The 27,047-nt window shown below is 46.4% G+C and overlaps 1 protein-coding gene across 4 annotated transcripts in view; it reads left to right on the top strand.

The window, feature by feature from the left end:
- The window catches only part of RLF (RLF zinc finger), a 95,701-nt gene extending 82,013 nt beyond the window's left edge, over positions 1–13,688 (top strand). For all 4 annotated transcript variants that reach the window (XM_078849438.1, XM_073317643.1, XM_073317646.1 and 1 more), the window contains one exon: positions 8,503–13,688. In XM_078849438.1, coding sequence (XP_078705564.1) covers positions 8,503–13,269 — 4,767 coding nt within the window. In that variant the 3' untranslated portion in view covers positions 13,270–13,688. The remainder of the gene's footprint in view (positions 1–8,502) is intronic.
- The last annotated feature ends 13,359 nt before the right edge of the window (positions 13,689–27,047 follow it).

The following is a 27,047-nucleotide window of genomic DNA, read 5'->3' as shown; positions in this document are numbered from 1 at the left end:
TGGACTGCAGTCTTTCTTAAAAGTTTATACTGATGTAGTCAGAGGATGCCCGCTGACCTTAGTAGATCACCACTCCTCAATGTCTCTCTTAAAAGGAATTGGGGGGTGGAAGGGCACCAACATTACCAATTTCTGTGTACCAGGATCACACCCTCGTTCACAGAGCCAGCCTGATTACAGATTTTGGGGAGAGTTAGTAAAATGATTCTTTGCTGTATAGCCAAACAAAATTGACTTTGCATATGGGAATATACATTGTGACAGGGTCGGGCCAGATGGCTATAGGAGAGTAACAGAAGGCAGATATATTAGCCCCAGGCTAAGTAGGTCCCTTTTCCCTGGGTAAGGTAACAAGGAAGGTTCCAGAACAATCAGGAACCTTCTGGAGACAATTAAGACAGGCTTATTAGAACACCTGCGGCCAATCAAGAAGCTGCTAGAATCAATTAAGGCAAGCTAATTAGGGCACCTGGGTTTTAAAAAGGAGCTCACTTCAGTTTGTGGTGTACATGTGAGGATCTGGAAGCAAGAGGCACTAGGAGCTGAGAGTGAGAATGCGGACTGTTAGAGGATTCGGGTGTACAAGCATTATCAGACACCAGGAGGAAGGTCCTATGGTGAGGATAAAGAAGGTGTTGGGAGGAGGCCATGGGGAAGTAGCCCAGGGAGTTGTAGCTGTCACACAGCTGTTCCAGGAGGCACTCTAGACAGCTGCATTCCACAGGGCCCTGGGCTGGAACCCGGAGTATAGGGCGGGCCCGGGTTCCTCCCAACTCCTGGTCAGACACAGGAGTCGTCGACCTGGACTGTGAATTCAGAAAAACGGCCAAGCTGAGGGCTGCCGTGAAGCTCCAAGGCAAGCAAATCCGCCAATAAGCACAAGACCCACCAAGGTAGAGCAGGAACTTTGTCACAACTGGTGTCAGAAGTGGGAGCTGGTGTCCACAGCGCGGCGGAAGAAGGAAGGTGTTTGGAAGGGGGGGGGATGAGGGAAGAGGGTCTATTTTTATTATTTTTTTCACCACAATGGAGGAGGTAGTGTGGGCACTGATACAAGCCCCAGCTGCCCAGCAGGAGGCTACTCGTGTCCAAGCAGCCGCCTAACAGGAGTCAGTGTGGCTGCAGCAAGAGACTAATCGCCTGCTGATGGACCAGCCTGCTCAAGACTGGGCTATGTTGCGGGAACTGGTAAACCAGGTAAAGACCCTTACAGAGCTGAACCATGGCCATGATGGGACGCAGATCGTGCGGGCCAGCAATTGGCTGCAGAAAATGACGTGGGAGGATGATGTAGAGGCATACCTCCTGGCCTTTGAGAGTACAGCCCTGCGGGAGGCTTGCCTCCGAGAACAGTGGTCTGGCATCCTCGCTTCATTCCTATGTGGGGAGGCCCAGAAGGCCTACTATGATTTGCCTGAAGAGGTTGCGGCAGACTACCCCCAAGTGAAAGCAGAGATCCTGGCCAGATCTGGGGTAACGACTGCAGTGCGGGCCCAGCAATATCATGAGTGGAGGTACCATGAAAACAAAACCTCGTGGTCCCAATTATATGACCTCATCCATCTCACATGAAAGTGGTTACGAACTGAGTCCCGGAATCCAGAGGAGATACTAGAGGTTCTAGTCATCGACCAGTACATGAGAGGACTACTGCCAGACCTTTGCAACTGGGTAAACCAGAACGAACCCTCCACCTATGACGAAGTTGTCGCGCTGGTAGAAGGGCGAAGGATGGCGAGGGAGCTGACCCGACCAGTTAAGGAAGAAGCACCCTGCGTTAAACTAGTAGCACCAAGCCCTAGAGCTCGGGTGACTGGGCCACCAGGAGAACCCAGGTGGAAAAAGAGAGGGGCTGAAGGCCCACCAGATGCCACAAAGAGTCGGAGCACTGAGGGGGAAGAGGATCGTGATGTTAGACTACCCAAACCAAGAGACCAGGGAATGCCTAGGGCTCCATACAGATGTTACGCCTACAGGGAGTGGGGACACATAGCTGCACAGTGTCCTAATGCCAAGGAGCCTATGCAGTGTAACCTAGGGAATTGGGCAGACCCATGCTTCCTAATCCACCTTGTGGGGGTCTCACTAACCCCACATATGTACACTAGACCAGTGAAGCTAAAGGGGGTAGAGACCACAGCACTGGTTGATTTGGGGAGTGCTATCACGCTTGTCTCGGGGAAGCTTGTGAAGCGTAGTCAGCTGCTGTGGGCTAAGCGTACGGGGATGACATGCGTCCATGGAACAGTTGGTTATTACCCCACCATCCCAGTAAAAATTGAGATTCAGGGGAACACTACTGAGGTAGCAGCAGGTGTAGTCCCTAAACTCCCATACCCAGTGCTCATAGGGAGGGACTTCCCAGGGTTTGGAGACTTACTCCTGGTAGGGGAATTGGAGAAAGGGGGAAGCCCTGAAAGTAGTGAGGCATCCACAGTAGACTGTCAACCCCCAACCTTCTCTGAAATATCCCCAGATTTGTTCTCCACTCCCAGACAGCATAGAAAGACGAAAAGGGAAAGAAGGGCAGCTAAGGCCTTGGGAACCCGAATACTGGCCCAAAGCCAGAGGGTCGCTCTCGTAGGTAGGCGGACCCGAGCAGCTGAAAAGGAGGTCACCCAGGAGGGAGAAGCAGCCGAGTCTGACCCACACACTAACGCCTCTGAACTAGTAGAGGCAACAGAGACTGGCCCCCTAGATCTCGGGCAGATTAGCCCCGGGAGAGGAAATTTTGGATGGTACCAGGCTGAAGACCCACGGTACGAGAACATTAGGAAGGAGGTGACCGAAATAGATGGGGTTCCCGTGGAAGGGAAAACCCAGGGACCAGGACCCTACTTCATAACGAAGAAGAATCTCTTATACCGGGTTGCACCAGTACAGGGGCAGAAGGTACAGCAGATCTTAGTAACTCAATAACACCAGAATGCTGTATTAAATCTGGCCCATATTCCTCTTTTTTGGGGGCATTTGGGGGTAGAGAAGACCCTGGCATGGGTCCTGCGACCATTCTTCTGGCCCGGAGTACATGAAGTGCGGAGGTACTGTGCGTCCTGCCCGGAGTGTCAGCTGCACAGTCCCCATCCCCACCTGAGGGCATCTTTAGTACCCCTTCCCATCATAGAGGTCCCCTTCTAGCGAATAGCCATGGATCTAGTGGGACCCCTGGAGAAGACAGCCCGGGGCCACCAATATATACTTATCGTTCTGGGTAGCGAGTAGCATAATCCAGAAGCCGTCCCCCTGCGCAACACGGCCTCTAAAACGATAGCTAAAGAGTTGGTGGGGATCTTTGCCCGAGTGGGGCTACCAAAGGAGATATTAACAGACCAAGGTACCCCATTTATGTCGAAGCAAAAGAAGGACCTCTGTACGCTGCTCCGTGTACATACCCTGAGAACTTCAGTCTATCATCCGCAGACCAATGGGCTGGTAGAAAGGTTTAACCGAACCCTCAAGGCAATGATAGGGAAAGTGGTAAGGCGGGACGGGAATGATTGGGACACCCTACTACCCTACCTTATGTTTGCAATCTTGGAGGTACCTCAGGCCTCAACTGGGTTTTCCCCCTTTGAATTATTAAACGGACGCCACCCCTGTGGCATACTAGATATTGCAAAAGAAATCTGGGAAGATAAACCCAATGAGGGGAGAAATATAACTGACCATGTGTTGCAGATGCGAGAACGGATAGCCCGGGTCACCCCTATTGTACGGGAACATTTGGAAAAGGCGCAGGAGGCCCAGCAAACCCATTACAAGTACCAGGCAAAAGTCCGACAGGTCCAACCAGGGGATTGGGTGATGATGTTGGTACCCACAGCAGAGAGCAAGCTTTTGGCCCAGTGGCAGGGGCCCTATGAGGTGGTTGAACCCGTGGGGGAAGTAACCTATAAGGTGCGGCAGCCAGGACGCCAGAAACAAGAACAAATTTATCACATTAACGTCTTAAAGCCTTGCACCGACGAGAGGCGTGTGTAGTGGACCAAGAGACCCCAATGCAGGGAAATAATATGCAGGAGCAGATCAGGATATCCACTGATCTGACACCAAACCAGAAGGAGGTAACTGAGATGATCAGCCGATACCAGGAGGTGTTTTCAACCAAACCAGGCCGGACCACCGAAGCATATCACCACATTATCACAGACTCTGGGGCAAAGGTAACTTTAAGGCCCTATCGGGTCTCAGCAGCAAAAAGGGAGGAGATCAAGGCAGAGGTAAAAAGGATGTTGGAGCTGGGAGTCATCGAAGAGTCCCACAATCAGTGCTCAAGCCCGATTGTGTTGGTGCCCAAACCCAATGGCACCACAAGGTTTTGTAATGACTTTCGCGGGCTAAATGAGATATCCAAATTCGATGCATACCCCGTATCGATGAGTTAGTTGACCGCCTGGGCAATGCCCGATTTTTGACCAGCCTTGATTTAACAAAGGGATACTGGCAGATTCCCCTTGCCAAAGATGCGAAAGAAAAGACGGCATTCTCTACACCAGAGGGTCCGTTTCATTGTACTGTTCTTCCTTTTGGACTGCATGGGGCACTTGCCACCTTCATAGATCATAGAATCGTAGAATATCAGGGTTGGAAGGGACCTCAGGAGGTCATCTAGTCCAGCCCCCTGCTCAAAGCAGGACCGATCCCCAATTAAATCATCCCAGCCAGGGCTTTGTCAAACCTGACCTTAAAAACTCCTAAGGAAGGAGATTCCACCACCTACCTAGGTAACGCATTCCAGTGTTTCAGCACCCTCCTAGTGAAAAAGTTTTTCCTAATATCCAACCTAAATCTCCCCCACTGCAACTTGAGACCATTACTCCTTGCTCTGTCATCTGGTACCACTGAGAACAGTCTAGAGCCATCCTCTTTGGAACCCCCTTTCAGGTAGTTGAAAGCAGCTATCAAATCCCCCCTCATTCTTCTCTTCCGCAGACTAAACATCCCCAGTTCCCTCAGCCTCTCCTCATATGTCATGTGTTCCAGTCCCCTAATCATTTTTGTTGCCCTCCGCTGGACTCTTTCCAATTTTTCCACCTCCTTCTTGTAGTGTGGGGCCCAAAACTGGACACAGTACTCCAGATGAGGCCTCACCAGTGTCGAATAGAGGGGAACGATCACATCCCTCGATCTGCTGGCAATGCCCCTACTTATATATCCCAAAATGCCATTGGCCTTCTTGGCAACAAGGGCACACTGTTGACTCATATCCAGCTTCTCGTCCACTGTAACCCTTAGGTCCTTTTCTGCAGAACTGCTACCGAGCCATTCGGTCCCTAGTCTGTAGTGGTGCATTGGATTCTTCCGTCCTAAGTGCAGGACTCTGCACTTGTCCTTGTTGAACCTCATCAGATTTCTTTTGTCCCAATTCTCCAATTTGTCTAGGGCCCTCTGTATCCTATCCCTACCCTCCAGCGTATCTACCTCTCCTCCCAGTTTAGTGTCATCTGCAAACTTGCTGAGGGTGCAGTCCACGCCATCCTCCAGATCATTTATGAAGATATTGAACAAAACCGGCCCCAGGACCGACCCTTGGGGCACTCCACTTGATACCGGCTGCCAACTAGACATGGAGCCATTGATCACTACCCGTTGAGCCCGACAATCTAGCCAGCTTTCTATCCACCTTATAGTCCATTCATCCAGCCCATACTTCCTTAACTTGCTGGCAAGAATACTGTGGGAGACCGTGTCAAAAGCTTTGCTAAAGTCAAGGAACAACACGTCCACTGCTTTCCCTTCATCCACAGAGCCAGTTATCTCGTCATAGAAGGCAATTAGATTAGTCAGGCATGACTTGCCCTCGGTGAACCCGTGCTGACTGTTCCTGATCACTTTCCTCTCCTCTAAGTGCTTCAGAATTGATTCCTTGAGGACCTGCTCCATGGTTTTTCCAGAGACTGAGGTGAGGCTGACTGGCCTGTAGTTCCCAGTATCCTCCTTCTTCCCTTTTTTAAAGATGGGCACTACATTAGCCTTTTTCCAGTCGTCTGGGACTTCCCCCGGTCGCCATGAGTTTTCAAAGATAATGGCCAATGGCTCTGCAGTCACATCCACCAACTCCTTTAGCACTCTCGGATGCAACGCATCCAGCCCCATGGACTTGTGCTTGTCCAGCTTTTCTAAATAGTTCCGAACCACTTCTTTCCAACGTCTTATGGACAAGCTCCTACGGCCCCATAGAAGTTATGCAGCGGCATACCTGGATGATGTGATTATTCACACCCCCGACTGGGAAACCCGCTTAGGAAAGGTGGAAGCAGTTCTGGACATGCTAGGACAGGCTGGCCTCACAGCAAACCCAGCCAAGTGTGCTATAGGGCTAGCCAAGGCTAAATACCTTGGCTACATTGTGGGAAGGGGCATTGTCAAGCCCCAACTAAATGAACTAGAGGCTATCCAAAATTGGCCCCGGCCGAATCAGAAAAAGCAAGTCCGGGCATTCGTGGGTGTGGTGGGGTACTACTGATGATTTATTCCCCATTTTGCTACCAGAGCGAGTCCCCTGACAGACCTGATAAAAGCCCTGGGTCCAGACATGGTGAAGTGGACAGATGCTGCAGAGAAAGCATTCATGGATCTACAGACAGCCCTCTGCAGTAACCCCGTGCTTAAAGCCCCAGACTTCAACAAAGAATTCATTTTACAAACAGATGCATCTGAAGTAGGATTGGGAGCTGTTCTATCGCAGATGGTCGGAGATGAAGAACACCCAATCCTCTACCGCAGCAGAAAACTCCTCCTGAGAGAGCAGAAGTATGCCGTGGTTGAAAGAGAGTGCCTAGCTGTGAAATGGGCCATGGAAACACTACGTTATTATCTTCTGGGATGACGGCTTACCCTTGTGACCGACCATGCACCTCTCCAGTGGATGCAGCGAAATAAAGGGAAGAACGCAAGGGTGACCAGATGGTTCCTGTCCCTACAACCTTTCCAATTCACCATACTACACCGGGCTAGAAGCCACCATGGCAATGCAGATGGCTTGTCACGAGTACACTGCCTGACGTCCCAAGTTGCCCAACCCCGTAGTGTTGAGCGGGGGGGGGGGGGTATGTGACAGGGTCGGGCCAGATGGCTATAGGAGAATAATAGAAGGCAGATATATTAGCCCCAGGCTAAGTAGGTCCCTTTTCCCTGGGTAAGGTAACAGGGAAGGTTCCAGAACAATCAGGAACCTTCTGGAGACAATTACGACAGGCTGATTAGAACACCTGCAGCCGATCAAAAAGCTGCTAGAATTAATTAAGGCAGGCTAATCAGGGCTCCTAGGTTTTAAAAAGGAGCTCACTTCAGTTTGTGGTGTACATGTGAGGATCTGGAAGCAAGAGGCACTAGGAGCTGAGAGTGAGAATGCGGACTGTTAGAGGATTCAGGTGTACAAGCATTATCAGACACCAGGAGGAAGGTCCTATGGTGAGGATAAAGAAGGTGTTGGGAGGAGGCCATGGGGAAGTAGCCCAGGGAGTTGTAGCTGTCACACAGCTGTTCCAGGAGGCACTCTAGACAGCTGCATTCCACAGGGCCCTGGGCTGGAACCCGGAGTAGAGGGCGGGCCCGGGTTCCCCCCAAATCCTCCCAACTCCTGGTCAGACACAGGAGTCATCGACCTGGACTGTGAATTCAGAAAAACGGCCAAGCTGAGGGCTGCGGTGAAGCTCCAAGGCAAACAAATCCACCAATAAGCACATGACCCACCAAGGTAAAGCAGGAACTGTCACAACATAATAGCATATGGAATGGAGGATGAACTTCAGGTGTCTATTATCCCCTGATATTCCCCTCCCCCCACCCCCTCCCCCCCCCCCAAAAAGAAATCACCACTATCCACAGGAGAAGTGGATCCCAGTTGCTTGTCCAGGGGTGTACGTAGTTGACAAAGCTTGAAAAACAGTTGGAGGAAATTCAAAGAAGACCAACTAAAATGATTAAGGAATTAACTTATAAGGAGAGAAAATAAAAGAAATGTATATAATTTGACCAAACTACAATTTTACAAATATTAGAATGAATTCTAAGGACGAAGTGGAATTGTTGTGTATTACTAGGAATGATAGAATGAAATTTGCCAAAGGAAAATTAGATTATTAGAAGAAAACAACAGTGGAGGTGGGGGCCAGTGAGAGTTTGCCAAGAGAAATGGTAGAAGCTCAATAGCTAAGTAAGTTAGAATTTATAAGGGTATAACATACAAGATTATACTTGCAAACCCATCAGTATTTATTTTAAAAGTGCCTAATAGTTCTTTTCAATATCTAATTTTTGATTTTATAGAATTTAGTGTGCAAGTGTGTCTTTGTTCTCCCAAATTTCTCCATTTGGAATTTTTTCTGCTGCCAATTTGCCTATTCTGCTAAGAGTTTTATTATAGCTATTCTAAACATCACTTCTAGCTTTAGGCAGACTTCAAGATGTAGATACAGTTGTTCCACAGTGTGTGATTCAGGGAAGAATGCATCTATCAAAAAAATGAAAAATAACTTTTGTTTGTATTTTACCACACAGGCAGAAGAAGCAGGTCTTGCTGTGTCTATTTTGTTATGTGTGAGAGCGCTTCAGATCAGATCAAATGGAAATGATGAAATGAAGACATCTGTATGTAAAACAATTGCATGCCTTTTACCAGTGGATCTTGAAGTTAGAAGAGCATGTCAGCTCACTGAGTTTTTGCTCGAGCCAAGTTTGGATGGATACAATGTGCTGGAAGAATTGCATTTGCAACCAGATCAGAAATTTGATGAAGAAAATGCACTGGTTCCCAACTCACTACGTTGTGAGCTTCTGTTAGCTTTAAAAGCGTATTGGCCATTTGATCCTGAATTTTGGGACTGGAAGACTTTAAAACGGCATTGTCTTAAACTCTTAGGGAAAGACGCTTCTGATTCTGAAGACGATGCAAGTTGTAATGATATGTCAGTCAATGAAACTGACTTGTTAGAAACTCTTTTGAGTGATTGTGATGAGACTAAAGAACATAAATACTATGAAGGAGGAAAAGAGGCATCACATCAACAGAAGGAGAAAACAAGAGTGAAAAAGCCAATCGGATCTTCTGAAAGATACCAGAGATGGCTCCAATACAAATTCTTCTGTGTGTTATGCAAAAGGGAATGTATAGAGGCTAGAATACTACATCATTCTAAGATGCACATGGAAGATGGTATTTATACATGCCCAGTGTGTACAAAAAAGTTCAAGAGAAAGGAATTTTTTGTACCACATGTAATGGAGCATGTTAAAATGCCACCTAGTAGAACATATAGACCAAAAAAGAAAATACTGTTGAAAAAAGAGAGATCACCACAAAAGATTAGTACATCCAGAAACCCTTATGCATCACCAGAGGAAAAGCAGCAGCAACCACAATCATCTGAAAAAAACAAAAGTGACATACATGAATATGTCACATTTAGCCAATTAGAAAATTACCATCTGCAAGACAGAGACATATATCCATGTCCTGGCACAGACTGCTCTAGAGTATTTAAGCAATTTAAATATTTAAGTGTACATCTAAAGGCTGAACATCAAAACAATGATGAAAATGCAAAACACTACTTGGATATGAAAAACAGAAGAGAGAAGTGTGCTTTTTGCCGACGTCACTTCATGACATCCTTTCATCTGCAGGAGCACGAACGAGTGCATTGTGGTCCTCAGCCTTACATGTGTGTGTCTATGGATTGTTATGCTAGATTTGGGTCTGTTAATGAATTATTAAATCACAAACAAATGCATGAAGATCTACGTTATAAGTGTGAATTAAATGGCTGCAACATAGTTTTCAGTGACTTGGGGCAGCTTTACCACCATGAAGCTCAGCATTTTAGGGATGCATCATACACATGTAACTTTCTTGGTTGCAAAAAGTTCTATTATTCAAAAACAGAATTTCAGAATCACCTTGTAATGCATAATATTACAATATCAAATGGAGAAGTGAAGGAGACATCAGTTAAACTTGAAGAGCCTATTTCAAAAGACAGTTGCAGTTATCTTCCTGAGTCTCAACTGGTTGATCAAGCAGATCATTTTAGTCCATATGAAAATCTTACTTTGTCTGTGGGCTCAACAAGTTCTCAAGAAATCCTACAGATTAAGGAAGAAGCTGTCTCTGACAATGACGAAACTGATAGCGAAAGCAACTGTAGTGTTTATTTTGGGAGCCACAGAACCACTACTGTAGTAACCAAAAAGCAGGCATCCCCTTTGATAGAAACAATAACTCAGAATCAAACAATTCCTGGTAGCCTAATATCCCAACAGGGAGTCTTTCACCCTTCCGGTTTAAAACAACAATGCTCCCATGTGGCAGTTTGTTTTGATGGGAAAAAAATTACCTGTGGTTTTGAAGGATGTAGTTCAACATACAAAAATGCCAGAGGTATGCAAAAACATCTTCGAAGGGTTCATCCATACCATTTCAAACATAACAAAAAAAAGATGGGGATCAAAGCTAAAGATATTTTTAATCTAATCAATGATAGTCAAAACAGCAAAACTACTGGAGATCTTAGTGCAGATCTTAGGCATAATTCGGATACAAATACTGACTCTCCAGAAAGTCTGTATTGTAATACAAATTCTAAAAGAAAAAATTGTCTCAAGGAAGAAATTTGTTCTTCCCCAGAAACTTCCTTTTATGAAGGTTCTACGGTGCCAAATATTGAAGATGCCATGTTGGAACTTCTGTTGGGCTTGAAACATTTAAGTTTAAAGTCTAACTTTACTGCAAATTCTTCCACTTTAACACACAAGCCTTTTTTAGGGTCATTACAGTCATATCCATCAAATGATGCCAAGAGTCCTCAATCAGTTGTCAATGAAACTACCTCAGAACTTCATTTTCAAGATCAACAACACAACTTACCTACACAGTATCTCACTCAACTGGCAGCTAAACCATTTTTCTGTGAACGTCAAGGCTGTAAATATGAGTTTGTGACCAGAGAAGCTCTCTTAATGCATTATGTTAAAAAACATAATTATTCCAAGGAAAAAGTTCTTCAGTTAAATATGTTTCAGCATCGGTATTCACCATTTAAATGCCATATTTGTCAAAGATCATTTACAAGAAAAACACACCTTAGAATTCATTATAGAAACAAACATCAAATTGGCAATGAGAAGATAACTCACAAGCTGTTTGCTAATGAAAAATGTGAGCACATAGGTGCATGTGCAGAGGGCAAGCTAAAAAATAATGCAGTTTCAACGCCTGGTTTCTGTACTAATAGAGATGAAGAGCATACTGAACAAACTGAGCAATCTGCTGAGCAGCTGTGTCACCCGAAGAAGGAAGAGTGTAGTTCTGAAACTGATTTGGAATCCAGTGAAGACACAGATAGTAATGTAACTGGAAAACCCTCTAAAATATCCTCACTAAACAGCCACAGGGAAGAATTGGAAGCAAGAGAGGGGAGAGGAAGTAAAAGAACAGTTGCCAAAGGAAATTTATGTTATATATTGCATAAGTACCACAAACCATTCCATTGTATTCATAAAAGTTGCAACTCTGCCTTTACCAATCAGAAAGGCTTGATTCGTCACTATAGAACTGTACATCAGTATAACAAAGAACAGCTTTGTTTAGAAAAAGACAAAGCAAGAACAAAAAGGGAACTTGTCAAATGTAAAAAAATATTTGCATGCAAATACAAAGAATGTAGTAAACGCTTTTTATGTTCTAAGGCTCTTGCTAAGCATTGCAGTGACTTTCATAACCTTGATCAGTTAGAGGATCAAAAAGTGCTTTCTGAAATGGAATCTGCAAGATTTCGATGTAACCAGCCTCAATGCCCTGCTGTATTTCATACTTTTAACAAGCTAAAGCATCACTTGATAGAACAGCATGCTAATGAAGAAGAACTAAACAAAGACTTTGAAATTCATTGTGACCTTAATGGCTGTGATAGGATTTTTACAAATTACAGCCATTACTCTCAACATGTATATTTCCGCCATAGTGAATATTATGGTAGTCTCCTTGGAAAACATAAAAAGGAGCAGGATAATCTGCTTAATGATAAAAATGAACAAGACTGTTTGAAAGATCAGTATGATATAAATGAGAATGAGAAGCAGATAAAAGAAAAATCTAAGAAAATTGGCAAAAATAAAGAAAAACATTTGATTCATTTTAAAACAAAGGAGGAAGCCCTGAAAATGTGCAGAGAGAAATCTAACCAGACTCAGTACCCTTGCATGGTTCAAGGGTGTCTATCTGTAGTAAAATTGGAAAGCAGTATTGTGAGGCATTATAAACGCACACATCAGATGACCAGTATGTATATAGAACAACAGACTGCGAAACTGGTAGTTTGTGTTAAAAGTGGTACAATGGTTAAAAAGGAACCCTCTTCAGAAACAGAACTATCGTTAAATAAAGAGGAACCCAGAGAGTTTAAAAAGGAAAATACAATGCACACAGACAACCTGCATGAAAATGGAAAACATTGTGTACCAAACACTGCTTATGATCATCAAGATACTGGCAATGAAAATCAAAATAGGAGTGCAGCAAATAATGTGGTTTTTGACACGGGTGCTTTTTTGTATTCAGGCACTTTAAAATATAAACATAGTTCAAAAACCAGTTGTTTTGAAGAATGTAGTATAACGGAGCCTTTGTGTAAAACTGAAGGTTTACCTGAAAGTAGAGAAAACAGTTCTTATTTTAACAGTTTACCTTTGCAGTTACCAAGGGAGAAAGAGACAGAAGGCTGGCAACACAGCAATCAGAATGCTAAAAAAAATTCACTCCACCCCACAAGAAACAAGGTTCAGAAGCATTCATTGTCCAGACCATTTGATTTAAAGGCATATAAACCAATGGGATTTGAATCCTCATTTCTAAAATTTATTCAGGAAAGTGAGGAAAAAGATGATGATGATGATGAATGGGAGTCCCCAGAACAATTTCAAATAGGTGGTGTCTTACAAAAAGATAGAGACTTACAAAGGAGTGTGATAGTAGACAACTTTGTGTGTGAAAACACAGAAGTAAGCATACCCCAAAATCATGGACCTGCAGTGCATGGGCAGTTAACAGAAGTACAGCCTTTATTATCAACGGAGTCGACATCTATCCCTTCTTTAGAAAACTTGAGGGCCATATTGGACAAGGCACTAACAGACTGTGGAGACCTTGCCTTAAAACAACTCCATTACTTACGACCAGTAGTTGTCCTTGAAAGATCCAGATTTTCCACACCCCTTATAGGCTTATTTCCAACAAAAAAGTCAGATGAACTTTGTGTAGGAAGTACATAAGTAGTTCGTTTAGAAACTGGCTTCTCCACTACTGCTATATGGGGAGAATTGCAAACTATAACAGAAACTGGTACAGTACACACACTGTTTAGGTTAGGTTAGGTTGTTTAATTCCATGAATGTGTCTGTCAAAAAGTATTAGCTAAGTTAATTTAGCTCCCCAGTTTCATTTTTTTTAAATGAAATGTGCTGTTTTTGGTGCTAATTAACACCTCAGAATACTGGGGGCTTCCTCTTGCAAAGTAAGTGTGCATGATTGTATATGAAACAAATACTAGGGTACCAGGGTTTGGGGAAAGATGGAGTTCTTACTTGACTTGAATGTGCACCTAAGGGTGCGTTGTGTAACATATTGTACACTACAGCATCTTATATTTTTTGAGTTATGAGTTTCAATAAACTACAATTTTTCACCCGTATTTGATTTACCCTATAGTAAATCTTCATCATTTTTTATTACAGGAGTTTTAATTTGGTTTGTTTGTTTGTGGTAAGTGAATTAAGGGCCATTGTTTATTACGTGCATTGGTAGTGGTGTTAAATATGAAGTTTCTGCAAATAGTTCAAAAACCTAAAACAAATGATTGTGTACATGTTGCTCTTAAAATACATAGATTAAAAAAAATTCATTAACTCTCTTCTATAAGCATTAAAATGTTAGGACTAAGAGAAGAGCATACAGCCTAAGAACACACAAATTTTAAAATGGGATAATACACTGGCCATTTTCAGATTTTGCACCAAACAAATACTGTATTTAAAATATGATGGAATTTGTCACTTAGTGAACATAACTGAAACCTGATGGCACAATCTTTATTACTATAATTCTATAAGGTTCTATATATGTAGGAAATAGGGGGATGGTACTGTCAAATAGAAAACTATTGAGCTTTTTTTTTTGTTTTATTTTGTTTTTAAAGGGGGATGATTATATACATCAGGTAAGAACACAAGAAATAATTTTTAAAAGCTACATATACCCATGACTGGAGGAGTTCATTGACCAGCTTTCCAACTACTTCGGCCACAAGAAACAATATGTGGAGGGTTTCCAACCTCTCTAGTGATCTTGTGGGTAATGAATACTGCTTAGCCCGAAGATTCACAAAAGTTCTTATGTTGAACAATAGTGATAAACCACATTAGATCTGTTTCTGCCTGACAGGGTTGAAATTGTCCAAACAGCTGAGTACAGGAAAATGAGATCACCAGCAAATGAAGTTGTTAATCAACAATAGTATGAACTATAGCCCCATTTTAGATCTCAAGACTGCTCTCTGAAGGGAATGAAACCCAGATAGTACTGCAGAATGAGGAATCAGTATTCAAATTCAAAGTGAAATCTAGTAGATTTATCAAATTTACAATTTCTTTGACAAAAGAACTCAACAAACAAGTGGTTAATTCCAAGATGAAATTTTCAGAAATCTGAGGCTTAAGGAAAAAAAACTGTTTGGAAAAGAGACCCAAACAAGGACTATGTCACATGAGGCTTCCAAAAAAAAAAAAAGAGATGGTCTGCAGGGAAGTAGACCAAGTGCTAGGCAAAGTAATTGAGAGAATAAAGACTTATAAATAGATAGGGACAGATAATAGAGTGGTTTAATTAATGAGAGAGAGAAAATGATGAGTGGCTGTTCAAAGTTGCATTTTGATTAGCTGGTTGGATATTTATTGTCATAGCTGGGCACCAATTCCCAGCAGTTCACATCTGGGGCCTTGTCTCTGAATTGGGTTGGTCTACACAAAAAGCTACACTGGTTTTACTAAATGTGATATTTTAAGTCATTTCAGTTAGAAGTCCAGCTTTTTTTGTGGACATCCGGAGTCGTTTAAACCAACCTTACATCGGCCTAGATTGCCCCTGTTAATTAGCCAATGCACTCTAAGCCAATATAACCAGTTTTTAAATTGATAAGAATCCATACTGATGTTTATACTGGAATAACAAATCATGTTTTAAATCCATTTTAAATTAAACTAGTGCAATGTGTGTTGACAAGCCCATGCATGCAGAAAATCACTTTGTTATTAAGGTAAATGGGTGAGGGAAACATGGCTGGGGAGGACAAGATAATAAGGGCCTCTGGAGGTATATGGGAGCTAGAGGAGAAAGTGAGTTCATTTTTAGTAAGCAAGGCACTTCTAGTTGTATTGCTAATGAAACACTAAACTGAGGTGTTCAGTACAGTATACTCCTGTTTACCCAAAACACTATTATCTGAACCTCTGCATGTATCTCATGCTGGGGGACAAGGAAGGGATTCCGCTAATATGGATGTTCAGATAATAGAGCAAAGATTCTGGGCTAAGACTGCAAGGAGGATGAGGAGAGACCCCTGGTCATGGGGGAGGCTACCCTGCAGCTGAATGGCTCCTGCAGCAGTACAGGGAGTCTCTACAATCTGTTGTCATAGGAGTGAGTGAGCAGAGCTACAGAGGGCTACTTCCATTCCTGCCAGGTTGGTGACACCCTATTCCTGCAGAAGCAGGATGTAGGGGAAAGGCTGCAGACTTGACAGGGTACAGCAGAATCCTGGCCCTGGGTCTCTGCTCTTCCCAGCCAGGACAGTAGCCTGCGCCTTCAGGGATCAGGTGTCACCAGCCCTGCAGCTGAACTGGGAGCCCTCTGCAGCACTGCTGTCATGTGAGTTAGTGGGGCAGAGCAGAGCCCCCTGGCCAAGACTGCAAGGAGAAGGAGCTCCCAGCCATAGGGGAGGCCACCCCACTGCTGAATGTCTCCTGCTCTCAATTATCCGAACTTCCAGTTATCTGCCTAAAATCCATGTTTCCCTATGCTATTGGGATAATCAGTAGTATGCTGTATTCCAAATCTAGCTTTACAGAGCATTTAAAACTAAGTGTTCCAATTCCTGGGACTGGGAGCGTGAGGAAGAAGGGCCATCGTGTTAGCATGGAAGGTTTTATGTCCTAATAATTTAAACTCCATCTTTTTTCTATCTTTTATTCTTTGAGGGTTGCCTTGGGATACATCCTGTGACCATAGCAGTTCATGCTACTTTGTTTTATGAATTAGTGACATCACAAACACCATGGACAAGTTAGAGAAAAACATAATGAAAACTTTCCCTAGTGAGTGTGTGTTCCCCTCTGAAACTTCCATGCTGAAAGAAGCATAGTGGCTTCACACAAGTCAATATTGCAGCTCTAACTAAGATCATATAATCCGAGGTTGAGAGGTGGTAATTCTGTTTACATCCAAACAGCAGAGATGTCAGCAGGACTTGGAGCTAGTCCGTCACTTCCCCACCCCCATGAATGGAAGGTCAGAGCCACTATTTTTACTTTTAAAAATTCTGACAGTGGGTTCTGACAAAAATAATGTGGAACTGGGTTTTCATGGACCATGATTCTAAAAAAGTGAACATACTAGGAAAAAAATTCAGGTTGTATTTAAAATACAAAAGCTTGGGAAAGAAGTTTAAAGTACTTAATAAGCAACTGTATTCAAAATAGAAAAATGTATTCTAACGACTTCGAGTGATTGCTCATGTCCATTCAACTTAGGTGTGTGTGCTTGCCAGATGCACTGATGCCGGAAGTTTTTCCTTCAGCAGTGTCCACAGGGGACCAACTCTGGTGCCCCGTGGAGTGGCGTGTGTATGCCACGGAATATAGGGCACCCCTGGCTTCCTCCACCCTCAGTTCCTTCTTGCTGCCAATGACGGTGCATGGAACTGGTGCTGTTTCAACTAGGGCAGTTGCTTTTTGTTCATTTGAACTCATTTGCCTCTTGCAAATATTACTGTATATAGATTCCCTCTTGTTTAATTCAACCTATTTGTTAAGTTAGAGACCTCACCTCAGGACGGGTCAAGCGATCACTGTAAAAGGCCCATGCCCATTAGCGAGTCACATAATAGTTGTTTATGGTTCTTGGGCAAAGGTCACGTTAGTGATAAGTGCAAAATCTGCAAGTCCTTCAAGCCCAGGATGAAGAAGGAGTGTGACATTCATTTGAAGGTGCTCCTTATGGAGTCTGCCCTTACTCCAATGCCGGAGCAGTGCTCCGATTCAGCTGCGAGCACCGTGACCTCGGTGTGCAGTGCCCCGTCGGTACCATCTACAAGCCAACACCAATCTCCTTCCGTGGCTCCAGCCAAGAAGCCCAGGAAGAAGGGGCAAGGAAGGATTCCAGCTTCCCACAAGGGAAAGGAAAAGTCTGGAGTGAACCAAGGCCCGGTCTTGAGTACCTCTTCACCCCCTTAGGGATCCTGGGCCACAGCTCAGGTCGAGCGGTGTAGCCCAGCCCACTCCCTGCCAGCTACCCTGGATAGCGGCAGAGGTCCTCATCCACTCAGGGTGCCGTCCATGACAGAGGCCCTCCAAGTGGCACAAGACGTCCTTCCCGATGCTGCCCACTCTGGCCCCTGCGGTGTCCTAGGGTAAACCCGTGCTGGGACCACCACAGTCTCCACCTTTCCGGCAGCGCTCCCCATCGCAGGGACATCCTGGCAATGGTTGCCCTCTCACAGCCGACACGCTTCTGACCATGATAGGCAGAAGTTTAATAGCCCCATCTGGTCTACAGACCTAGGATAAGGGCAGAGAGGTTCAAGGTGTGGCTCTCCAGTAGCCAGGCACAGACCTGCAGGGGGGTGCGTGCCTCCAGAGAAGTTTCGGAGTCAGTACCCAGAATCTCCGTGGCATCGGTACCACTCCAGGGACAGGTTGAGGAACCAACAGTACCATTCCCTGGACCATCACCCATCCCTAAGGTGGGGTCACCATGTGCAGCTACTTCTTCATGACGCCAAGCCTGCTCTAGTTTCTGATCCCGCTCCACATCCCAGTACTGCTCATTAAGCTTGAGGCATAGATCTTTGGCCCAGGACTATTGCGGATCTGCCGAGCGCCATTAAGCGATGAGGCCCTGATCCAGACACTCATTGAGGTCAGCCAGCTCCAACTTCGAGAGAGGCGACCAGTACCAATCAGTCCTATCTTGGTCGTAGAGGAGCGACCACTTGGGCTCGGGCTCAGGTTCAGAGCAAGGTTCCCTAGTGGTGGGACAGGCTCCGGCACCTCCCGTGCAGACTAAGTTAGTGGCACTGCAGCCAGGCCCATGGCCTCAGACTCTGTCCATCACAGTGGTACCCATGGGGGTTCACTCAGCCCACTCAGGCCGCCTGTTCGGTATTTAGAGCTTCAGAGGTACGGGCTACTGCCCTCTCCTGCCCCCCTCCAGCCCAAGAGGCCTTGGCTGCAGGCACAGGAGGAAGTGGGCAAGCAAGCTGCCAGACCACCTATTGTTGCAGAGGACCCTTTAGTGCCGGCTTCCTCCTCATTGTCACCAAACGAGGCCATAGTGGGGCCCCCTCCACCGGTGCCCCAGGATGATTTTAAAGCACATCAGGAGCTGTTAAAGAGGGTTGCCACCAACCTGGGCCTCCAGGTGCAGGAGGCAGAGGAACCTGCAGACTTCCTCTTTAACATTTTCTGCCCCATGGCCCCGGCCTTGCCCCGACATGAGGGGGTTGCTAAAATTACAAATGCCCTCTGGCAAACCCTTTCCTCCTTGCCTCCCATCTCCAAGAGGGTGGAGCGCAACTACTTTGTGCCTCCAAGGGCCATGAGTACCTTTATACCCACCCTTCTCCCAATTCCCTAGTGGTAGAGGCGGTCAACCACAGGGAGAGACAGCCTCTGGTTGACTATAAGAATAAACACTCAAGGAGACTAGACTTGTTTGGGCCTAAAGTTTATTCGTCCTCCAGTCTACAGTTGTGGGTGGCCAACCATCAGGCCTTATGTGACAGGCCATGACCAAGTTCAAGAGTGCCCTTCCTGAGGCTTCTAGGAAGAAGTTCTGGGTGATCCTGGATGAGGGCTTGACTGCTGCCAGAGCAGCTCTCCAGGCAGCATCGGGCGCTGCAGACACTGCCCCCCGTACCATTGCATTGGCCATCTTGTTGCTCAGGGCTTCGTGGCTGCTCCTCTCTGGTCTTTCTTTGGAAGCTCAGCAGTCAATGCAAGACCTCCTTTTCGACAGGCAGGCCATTATGTTGGATCCACAGACATTAAGCTCCATGACCTGAAAGATTTCTGTATGACCCTAAAAACACTGGGCCTGTATGTCCCTGGCCCTGCCCGCAAGCGGTTTAAGCCGCAGCAGTCTCAGAGCCAGGGGAGCCACCCTCACCAGAAGCTTCCCCACAAAAGATCCAGGGGCTACAAGAAGCGCCCTGGCCACCAACCCCTGTCTACATCCCAAGCGGGCTCGACCCACAGTGAGCAGACAGGAAAGCGCCTGTTTTGAGAGTACGCCTGAGGGTGACCCACCCGACTGGTCCCTGGATCCTTCCTTCCCTCTGTTTGCCAGCGACCTTTCTTCCTTTCTCCTTGCATGGGTATCTATAACATCAGATTGATGGGTCCTCAATACAGTGGCACAGGGTTACACCCTTCTGTTACTTTCTACCCCCTTATCCCTCTTCAGGGACCCCTCTCACAAGAATCTTCTTGTACAGGAGGCAGAGGGTTTACTACAGCTGGGTGTGGTGGAGGCAGTTCCTGTGGAGTACAGAAACAAGGGGTTCTATTCCCTATACTTTTTAATCCCCAAAGTCAAGGGTGGTCTGCAGCCCATATTAGACCTGATGGGCTTGAACCACGACTTAGCAAAACTGAAGTTCAGCATGGTCTCCCTGGCTTCCATCATCCCCTCCCTGGATCCAGGAGATTGGTACGCCACCCTCGATCTGAAAGATGTGTACTTCCACATCACCATCTTTGAGGGACACACACTTCCTCTGGTTCACAGTATCAGTTTGCAGTCCTTTCAACTGACCACTCTCAGTTTGCGGTCCTTTCATTTGGCCTAGCGACAGCACTGTGAGTATTTACCAAGTGCATGTTGGGGGTGGCAGCTTACTTCAGACCTCGGGGTATCTACATCTACCTGTACCTTGACAACTGGCTCATCAAAGTCAACTCCAGGTTCAAGGGGACATTGCGGTGCTGCTAGTCACCTGCCATCGCCTTGGCCTGTTGGTGAATGACACAAAATCCACGTTAGTGGATACAGAGGATAGAGTTAATCGGAGCAGTGCTCGACTCTACCTGCGCCAGGGCATTCCTGCCACTAGAGAGATTCAGGGTACTGATGGACCTCAGGTCGGAAGTCTCCGCATTTCCCCCTGACCACATTCAGGGTTTGTCTGTGCTTACTAGGTCATATGGTAGCATGTACATATGTGGTGTGCTATGCCAGGCTCTGGCTGCGACCCCTGCAGCAATGGCTGATGATGGTCTACTCCCAGTCCAGGGACCACCAGGAGAAGGTCGTCATCATCCCCGCAATGGTATTTAACTGGTAAGTCCTGGAAGGAATTCCCTTCATCAGCACTCCTCACTTGGTTTTGGATGCTTCAGCCTGGGGGGCGCACCTCGACACCCTCCAGACCCAAGGTATGTGGTCCCGAGAGGAATTGACACTACAAATAAACGTCAAAGAGCTCAGGGAGGTGCAGAGTGATCAGAGTCCTCACGGACAATACAGGCTCAATGTTCTACATCAGCAGGCAAGGTGGAGCGTGACCCTTGGCCCTTCACCAAGAGGCACTTGGGACTTCTGTCTCTGGGACCATCTCTGGGACTTCTGCATTGACCATGGAATCCATCTGGAAGCGTGTCACCTTCCAGATGCCAGGAACACACTAGCAGATCACCTGAGCAGGGACTTCTCCTCTCACCGTGAGTAGGTGCTCCACCCGCAGGTAGCTGGCACAATCTTCCAGAGGTGGGGAACTCCCCAAGTGGATTTGTTCGCCACCAAGCAGAACAGGAGGTGCCACAGATTTTGCTCCAGATGGGGTCTGGGCAAGGGCTCCATCTCTGATGCCTTCCTCCTGCCATAAACAGGAGGCCTGATGTATGCGTTCCCTCTGATTCTGCTCATCAGCAAGGTCCTAGCGAAAATCAAGAGGGACAAGGTGCAGATTATCATGATCGCCCCAGCATGGCCTTGCCAGCACTGATTGGGGACACTATCAAGTTTGACAGCGTTCCCTCTTTGGCCCCTGCCAAACCAACCAGACCTGCTGTCAGGATCACGGCCGACTCTTTCACCCCAACCTCATATCTCTCCACCGCACAGCATGGATGTTGTGTGGCTGGACCCTGAGGAACAGGCCTGTTCGGAGGGGGTCCAGAAGGTCCTCCTCAAGAGTAGAAAGCCCTCAACTAGGCAGACCTACCTGGCAGAGTGGACAAGGTTCTCCCACTAGGCGGCCGAATGGGGCATCTCTCCTTCACATTCTTCGGTGCAGTCAATCTTGGACTACCTGCTTCATTTAAGGAACCAGGGCCTGGCACGCTCCTCTATCAGGGTGCACCTGGTGGCCATTTTGGCCTTTCATCTGCCAATCTGGGGAGGATTGTATTCTCCTGTGACACGATGGTCAGTTTCCTTGGAGGCCTTGAGGGGCTCTTCCCTCAAGTCGAGTCCCTGACCCCTGAGTGGGCTCCCAACTTGGTTCTGTCCAGGCTCACGAGTCTGCCATTTGAGCCTTTGGTCTCATGCTCCCTATCTTGGAAGGTAGCTTTGCTGGTGGCAGTGATGTTGGCGAGGCGAGTCTCCGAGCTGCAAGCCCTGACGTCAGAATCGCTGTACATGGTCTTCTATAAGGACACGGTCCAGCTCCAGCCCCATTCTGCTTTCCTTCCCAAGGTGGTGTCCACTTTCCCCATGAGCCAGGACATCTTTCTTCTGGTCTTCTGCTCCATGAGACTAGTGAAGAAAGCTTACGCTTTGGACGTAAGAAGGGCTCTGGCTTTCTACCTAGTTTGGACAAAAAATTCTCATACTGAGAATGAGGGGTGATCAGCAGGTTATCTCAAGTGCTTATATACGAATGCACAAAGCCTTGGAAACAAGCAGGGAGAACTGGAGGTCCTGGTGACGTCAAGGAATTATGACGTGATTTGGAATAACAGAGACTTGGTGGGATAACTCACATGACTGGAGTACTGTCATGGATGGTTATAAACTGTTCAGGAAGGACAGGCAGGGCAGAAAAGGTGGGGGAGTAGCACTGTATGTAAGGGAGCAGCATGACTGCTCAGAGCTCCGGTACGATACTGCAGAAAAACCTGAGTGTCTCTCGATTAAGTTTAGAAGTGTGAGCAACAGGAGTGATGTAGTGGTGGGAGTCTGCTATAGACCACTGGACCAGGGCGATGAGGTGGATGAGGCTTTCTTCCGGCAACTCGCGGAAGCTACTAGATCGCATGCCCTGGTTCTCATGGGTGACTTTAATTTTCCTGATATCTGCTGGGAGAGCAATACAGCGGTGCATAGACAATCCAGGAAGTTTTTGGAAAGCGTAGGGGACAATTTCCTGGTGCAAGTGCTAGAGGAGCCAACTAGGGGGGGAGCTTTTCTTGACCTGCTGCTCACAAACCAGGAAGAATTAGTAGGGGAAGCAAAAGTGGATGGGAATCTGGGAGGCAGTGACCATGAGTTGGTTGAGTTCAGGATCCTGACACAGGGAAGAAAGGTAAGCAGCAGGATACGGACCCTGGACTTCAGGAAAGCAGACTTCGACTCCCTCAGGAAACGGATGGGTAGGATCCCCTGGGGAACTAACATGAAGGGGAAAGGAGTCCAGGAGAGCTGGCTGTATTTCAAGGAATCCCTGTTGAGGTTACAGGGACAAACCATCCCGATGTGTCGAAAGAATAGTAAATATGGCAGGCGACCAGCTTGGCTTAACGCTGAAATCCTAGCGGATCTTAAGCATAAAAAAGAAGCTTACAAGAAGTGGAAGGTTGGACATATGACCAGGGAAGAGTATAAAAATATTGCTCGGGCATGTAGGAATGAAATTAGGAGGGCCAAATCGCACCTGGAGCTGCAGCTAGCAAGAGATGTTCAGAGTAACAAGAAGGGTTTCTTCAGGTATGTTGGCAACAAGAAGAAAGCCAAGGAAAGTGTGGGCCCCTTAATGAATGAGGGAGGCAACCTAGTGACGGAGGATGTGGAAAAAAGCTAATGTACTCAATGCTTTTTTTGCCTCTGTCTGCACTAACAAGGTCAGCTCCCAGACTGCTGTGCTGGGCATCACAACATGGGGAATAGATGGCCAGCCCTCTGTGGAGAAAGAGGTGGTTAGGGACTATTTAGAAAAACTGGACGTGCACAAGTCCATGGGGCCGGACGAGTTGCATCCGAGAGTGCTGAAGGAATTGGCGGCTGTGATTGCAGAGCCATTGGCCATTATCTTTGAAAACTCGTGGCGAACGGGGGAAGTCCCGGATGACTGGAAAAAGGCTAATGTAGTGCCAATCTTTAAAAAAGGGAAGAAGGAGGATCCTAGGAATTACAGGCCAGTAAGCCTCACTTCAGTCCCCGGAAAAATCATGGAGCAGGTCCTCAAAGAATCAATCCTGAAGCACTTACATGAGAGGAAAGTGATCAGGAACAGTCAGCATGGATTCACCAAGGGAAGGTCATGCCTGACTAATCTAATCGCCTTCTATGATGAGATTACTGGTTCTGTGGATGAAGGGAAAGCAGTGGATGTATTGTATCTTGACTTTAGCAAAGCTTTTGACACGGTCTCCCACAGTATTCTTGTCAGCAAGTTAAGGAAGTATGGGCTGGATGAATGCACTATAAGGTGGGTAGAAAGTTGGCTAGATTGTCGGGCTCAACGGGTGGTGATCAATGGCTCCATGTCTAGTTGGCAGCCGGTGTCAAGTGGAGTGCCCCAGGGGTCGGTCCTGGGGCCGGTTTTGTTCAATATCTTCATAAATGATCTGGAGGATGGTGTGGATTGCACTCTCAGCAAATTTGCGGATGATACTAAACTGGGAGGAGTGGTAGATACGCTGGAGGGCAGGGGTAGGATACAGGGGGACCTAGACAAATTGGAGGATTGGGCCAAAAGAAATCTGATGAGGTTCAATAAGGAAAAGTGCAGGGTCCTGCACTTAGGACGGAAGAACCCAATGCACAGCTACAGACTAGGGACCGAATGGCTAGGCAGCAGTTCTGTGGAAAAAGACCTAGGGGTGACAGTCGACGAGAAGCTGGATATGAGCCAGCAGTGTGCCCTTGTTGCGAAGAAGGCCAATGGCATTTTGGGATGTATAAGTAGGGGCATAGCGAGCAGATCGAGGGACGTGATCGTCCCCCTCTATTCGACATTGGTGAGGCCTCATCTGGAGTACTGTGTCCAGTTTTGGGCCCCACACTACAAGAAGGTGGTGGAGAAATTGGAGAGAGTCCAGCGAAGGGCAACAAAAATGATTAGGGGTCTGGAACACATGACTTATGAGGAGAGGCTGAGGGAACTGGGATTGTTTAGTCTGCAGAGGAGAAGAATGAGGGGGGATTTGATAGCTGCTTTCAACTACCTGAGAGGTGGTTCCGGAGAGGATGGTTCTAGACTATTCTCATTGGTGGAAGAGGACAGAACAAGGAGTAATGGTCTCAAGTTGCAGTGGGGGAGGTTTAGGTTGGATATTAGGAAAAACTTTTTCACTAGGAGGGTGGTGAAACACTGGAATGCGTTGCCTAGGGAGGTGGTGGAATCGCCTTCCTTAGAAGTTTTTAAGGTCAGGCTTGACAAAGCCCTGGCTGGGATGATTTAATTGGGGATTGGTTCTGCTTTTGAGCAGGGGGTTGGACTAGATGACCTCCTGAGGTCCCTTCCAGCCCTGATATTCTATGATTCTATGAAAACCTTTCTGTAAGTTGACTCAGCTTTTCATCTCTACAGCTGATAGGATGAAGGGTCTCCCAGTGTCCACACACAGGATTTCTAACGGGATCACTTCTTGCATTTGGACCCGCTGCAAGTTAGCGGGAGTCCATCTGCCACTGATCATCAGAGCCCACTCGACTAGAGTGCAGGCATCCTCAGCAGCCTTCCTGGCACACATTCCTATCCAGGACATCTGTAAAGCTGCGTTCGTGGCCCACTATGCCATCACACAGCAGGCTAGGGATGATGCTGGGTTTGGCAGAGCTGTGTTGCAATCTACATCTCTGTGAATTCTTTACCCACCTCCGGGGGTACTGCTGGGAGTCACCTAAGTTGAATGGACATGAGCAATTACTCAAAGAAGAAAAGACAGTTCCCTTTTTCCATAACTGGTGTTCTTCGAGATGTGTTGCTCATGTCCATTCCACGACCCACCCTCCTTCCCCACTGGCTGAGTTTCTGGCAAGAAGGAACTGAGGGTGGAGGGGGCTGGTGGTGCCAGAACCAGTCCCCCACGGATACTGCTGAGGGAAAAACTTACGGCACTGGTGCATGTGGCGAGCACACACACCTAAGTTGAATGAACATGAGCAACACATGTTGAAGAACACCAGTTACGGAAAAAAGTAATTGTCTTTGCCTCACTATCACTTTCATTTTTAGTGGGAACTTCTTTTCATAGTCTAAGTTAATTATGGTTGTGTAAATCCCATCACTGGCTTTAAAGGGGCTTTTTAACAAATAAAGAAGATTGTTAGACTCTAATAGCAACACTCCACTCCAGAGTATGCATTCATTGGCTGTTGCTGCAGCTATTGAGTGATTGAATGCAAAAGGATGAAAAATGCACCTGTCATATACTCAGAGCACACATGGGATTGATAGTTTGGTTTTTTTCCTATAATAAAATGACTCTGTACTGTGTTTTTTTTAAAAATGTTGAAGTGCTTGTCTCTAGGTATACTGTATTTCAAGTTGTGCATGCACTGGAGACCGAAGAATTCTTCCTAGGAGCATCCGCTCACTGTATGCCAATACCCCTGCTCTCCTCATGCTCCATGCACACTATGTAAGTAGTTGTGGTGGACCACTGCCATCTCAATTTCTTTGCGCCACTTGTGGTCCAAGACAGATCACACAAGTGTTCACAGTGCCTATTTTGGCTTCTCTGTGCTAGCTTGGGACCTAAATTTGGTCTTATTGCCCTGTGGGGGTGCCATTTGAACAGCTGTCATACTCCCTGCTGGCATTTTTCCATGATGTTGGCATTTCTGGCTCTGATCATGTTAGCCGGGAGCTAGGGGTGCCTATGGAAGATCTCCTCTAGCATGTTCCACAAGGACAAAGTATCTATGCGGTTACACCCAAGATTGATTCCTAAAGTGGTATTGAACTTGCATACTAACCTGTGTTCTATGCTAAGTTGCACATTTGCAGGCAGGATAAGTTTACACACCTTTGGATGTGCTTGGGGCCCTGGCCTTTTACCTGCAGAAGACTTAAAGCATGGTGGAAGTTGTTTGTCTACTTTGCAAAAAGGCTGAGGCCATTTCCACTCAGAGGCTGTCAAAATGGACCTGAGGCTGCTTAATGCTGTGCTATAAGCTGAACAAGAAGAAAAGGAGTACTTGTGGCACCTTAGAGACTAACCAATTTATTTAAGCATAAGCTTTCGTGAGCTACAGCTCACTTCATCAGATGCATACATGAGCTGTAGCTCATGAAAGCTTATGCTTTTTGCAAATACAGACTAACACGGCTGTTACTCTGAAAGCTGAAGATCCCTCTTGAGCGCACTTGAATGCGCAGTCGACGAGAGACCCAGTAGCCTCATTCATGGATGTCTGTCACAGACAGCTGCAGAATGGCTACAGGGGCCTCAGTTTACACCTTTGCAAAACACTATTTTGACACAGATTGCTAGTTCAGCTGCCTTCCTAGGCAAAGGAGTCCTTCAATCAATAGTAGAACAAGGGTCCAAACACCCACTGCCTTGGGGGGGGGGGGGTACTGCGTGTGAGTTACCTGAGGTGCACTACACAT

The sequence above is a fragment of the Lepidochelys kempii genome, chromosome 19 (genome assembly GCF_965140285.1).
Source record: "Lepidochelys kempii isolate rLepKem1 chromosome 19, rLepKem1.hap1, whole genome shotgun sequence".
Taxonomy (NCBI): domain Eukaryota; kingdom Metazoa; phylum Chordata; order Testudines; family Cheloniidae; genus Lepidochelys; species Lepidochelys kempii.
The sequence above is the reverse complement of the archived record's forward strand: the minus strand, read 5'-3'. Positions and strand labels throughout refer to the sequence as shown.